This window comes from Gavialis gangeticus, unplaced genomic scaffold, assembly GCF_001723915.1.
Source record: "Gavialis gangeticus isolate Ggan-Ray unplaced genomic scaffold, GavGan_comp1, whole genome shotgun sequence".
In the NCBI taxonomy this organism is placed as follows: domain Eukaryota; kingdom Metazoa; phylum Chordata; order Crocodylia; family Gavialidae; genus Gavialis; species Gavialis gangeticus.
Genome location: NW_017728995.1, coordinates 256986 through 260251, shown reverse-complemented (window position 1 = coordinate 260251; position 3266 = coordinate 256986). Strand labels below are relative to the sequence as shown.

The 3266-nt window shown below is 42.4% G+C and overlaps 1 protein-coding gene across 1 annotated transcript in view; it reads left to right on the top strand.

Moving 5' to 3' along the window:
• Window positions 1–2722: 2722 nt before the first annotated feature.
• The window catches only part of CP (ceruloplasmin), a 46768-nt gene continuing 46224 nt past the window's right edge, over window positions 2723–3266 (top strand). Inside the window, exon 1 of the mRNA XM_019503116.1 lies at window positions 2723–2923. Coding sequence (XP_019358661.1) covers window positions 2769–2923 — 155 coding nt within the window. The 5' untranslated portion in view covers window positions 2723–2768. The remainder of the gene's footprint in view (window positions 2924–3266) is intronic.

The window sequence follows — 3266 nt, the reverse complement described above, 5'->3', positions numbered from 1 at the left end:
GGGGGGGGGGCGGGCTTCAAGGGTCATGAATAGGTAAGGTGATGAATTTTTGGATATAATATTTGAGGAGAAAAAAACAAGATCTCTTCACTGTTCCAGTCAGAGGTTTTGTTTATTTCAGATTTCAACTCTGAACACAATGGAATTGTTAGTTTTTGGAGAATTTCAGAATAATTTAGATGTTCTTGGTCATTTGACAGCAAAGATCTCTTATGCCATGGGTGTTCAGAGCTGAAACCCTCAGGCATTGCAAAATCTTCACTAGGTAAAAGACTCCTTTGTATTGAGGAAAAGAAACAAACAAAGTACTGTATCTGGGCTCCCTCCTAACCGAGACTGTAATATAGGCTTATCTTGTTATGCACTTAGGCATTACTGGGAGGTATGCTTTTTATTACACTGAATGAGACCAAGGAAATGTTAAAAGGACTTTTACAGTAAGTGGCATACAGGGAAATGTTATTTAATGTGTCTCAGTTATATAAGATCTAATAAACTGAAAGGACATGAATTTGCTTGAGAAGAGAAAAGAAAAATCATAGCTCCAGATAGGATATCCATAAACCATAAGAAACAATTGCTAGGGGTCAGCAGGATTAGATTTTGATTTTTTTCCTTAGTACAGCTGAGAAGGACTGGCACAGGGAGCCAGCTCTTCTTTTGATTGTGGTTAAGCCTCCTGGCACCATATTTACTCTCAACAAGGACAGAGTACATGAAGTTCACAACCCTTCTTATCCACAGACAAGTATCTTCACATTGCCTTGTGGTGGGCCCGGAGGCAGGCCAAAAGCCCCCATATCCACTCCTGCACTTCTGTGCTGTGGCTTAGTGATCCCCCAACACGCTGCCAGCCCATGTGGCACAAAAACTGCCCTGTCCTGAGCGGTGCCGAGTCACGGGCCTATCTTGGGGTGGGGGAGGATGTGCCCCCCATGCTCCCCTTACCAGTTGCCTGTGTTGTTCTGCAAACCAAGGAATGACCAGCCTACATTAAGGAACCATTTAGTTCCTGATGCTTCCCACTTCAAGAGACTGTTTATGGGGCTGTTCTGCCAGAATCAAGAGCAGGGGGGGAAAAAAAGACCAAATAAACAGTGGACCCATCTACTCACTGAACTCATTGTTGAAGAATGACTCTGAATTTCAAAAGAGAATGAGAGTGAGAGAGAGAGAGAGAGAGAGAAATGAATTAGTGGCAGATGAGGGTATTTATAAACTGTAAGAAATTGATTTAGAGGCCACTGACCTCCATTCAGAAGGAGGGAGCCAACTTCCAGCATATCACTGGGGGCATAGGACCTGGGGAAACTATGCAAGTTAATCATAGATTCAGGCACCTCTGAGGTCTGGTTATAGCCAGACATTGACAAATAAATATGAATTCAATACTTAATAGTTCTGTTTTCTTAGGTGTTTTGTTCAAGGTGAGTTGAGGTTTAAATATTTTATTTTCCTAACCATTTGGGGTATGTTGTCCACTGCAGCAGCAACAGCAGCTCATGAAATTTAAGGCTATCTTGCATACATCTGCACAAAGCGTGTCTGAAACTGAGGCTTTCCCTTAGAAGCACAAGTTCCACAAAGCTTTTACTTAGGAGCTTTGGGAATATCCATTGCAGTGGCCAGTCTTGCGAACGTCCCCTGCCGGAGGGCCAAACCTTGGACAATGGAACCTGCTATATTTAGTAGAAACGTTTCATCAGAGCTAGAAGACCAGATGATCTTGGCCATTCTACATAATTTATGTCTTTCCGTTACACACTGTCCTGCACGTAGATTATGCAGAACTGATTTTATTTTACTTTTGAAAACAAAGGATATATTGCTCCTTCCTCCTTAATTGCTCACAAGAGAAAGAATGGGACTAGGGGACTGCAAACAGGTCACTCCCTGGGATTTACAGCTACATTTCCATTGGGGCAGAGAAGGTGGGAGGCTAAAAACACACCACCAACCTCAAGTAGGGTGACAAAGGGACATCCAATTTTTTCCACAACAGAGTGCTGCTATTCTTTTATTTGCAACACTAGACAATTCCTACCTCTGTAGGGCTGCAATGGAGGACCATAGATGAATGATACTTCTAGGGATTAATGCACGTGATTTAGATGTGGAGCTCTGTGTCAATGTCAACAGTCTCTGGTCTTCACATTCTCAGAGCTGCGCTGCAAGAGACTAAGCTCTAGAGCACCGGGCCTCCAAGGTGTAGCAGAGGAGCTTGCGTGGGTTCAGAAGGGCAGGGGCCTGTGTGGCAGCAAAACCTGCCCACCCCTCAGCTCCATCCTCCTGCTCCATGGCCTGACACCTTTCTAATTCCATTTTGGAAGATAAACACAGGGCCAGAAATATCAATCTGACACCACCTTTGATTTTAGGGTTCCAAATAGTCTTAACACGATAGGAATAAAAATTAGAGGGGAAAAAATTGGAAACAAAATTAAACAGTTTTAGTGTCATTTAGATCTTTGCAGGTCTTTTTAAAAATGAACACATTGTAACCTGGGAAGTTTACAGTTTCTTTAAAATCCAGTTTTGTATTGCATTGAGTAAATCTCTTCTCTATGTCTTCACCTAAACTCACCAAGTTACTGGAAAAAAACCCCTCCTGTTTACTCTGACAACACAGCAGGCTCAGCCATTGTGCAACCTTTCATTGTGTTCACCAAGGCACATAGAAGGGGGTGGGGGGTTAATGATCTTATAAAGGGAAAGCGGGTCTGTCTCCTCTTTTGCTCTGTCATTTCCACAAGGTTGGTAACTGCAAAATGAAGCTGTTCTTACTAATCTGCTTTTTGGCTTGTTGCTGTTGCCAAATCTGGGCAGTGACCAGAGAATACTACTTTGGAATTACAGAGATCGTTTGGAACTATGCACCTGGGACTAAAAACATAATATCGGGACAGCTTTTCTCAGAAGAAGAGTAAGTAACAGTTTATACCAACTACGTGTAAATGCTGTTGACTCTACAATAGTAGCTGGTTTAGACATTGGTGATTTGAGGCCTGCTCAAGTCAGTGAAGTTCAGTGAAAAGATTCCTGGGTTTTGAATCAGTGATTTCTCCCATAATCTTTTTAGACTTGTAAGGTGCTCTGTTTTTTCCTTAATATGTCAAAAATTAAATAGTATCTGTGGAAAAGCCAGTTCTCAGATAAGAGCTCATTCCCACTGTGACCTGGTTATGGGGGAAGGTTTTCTTGAGCTAGGACAGCAGAATCAGGCCCTGAATAGATTCATAGATTCATAGATTAAGGGTCGGAAGGGA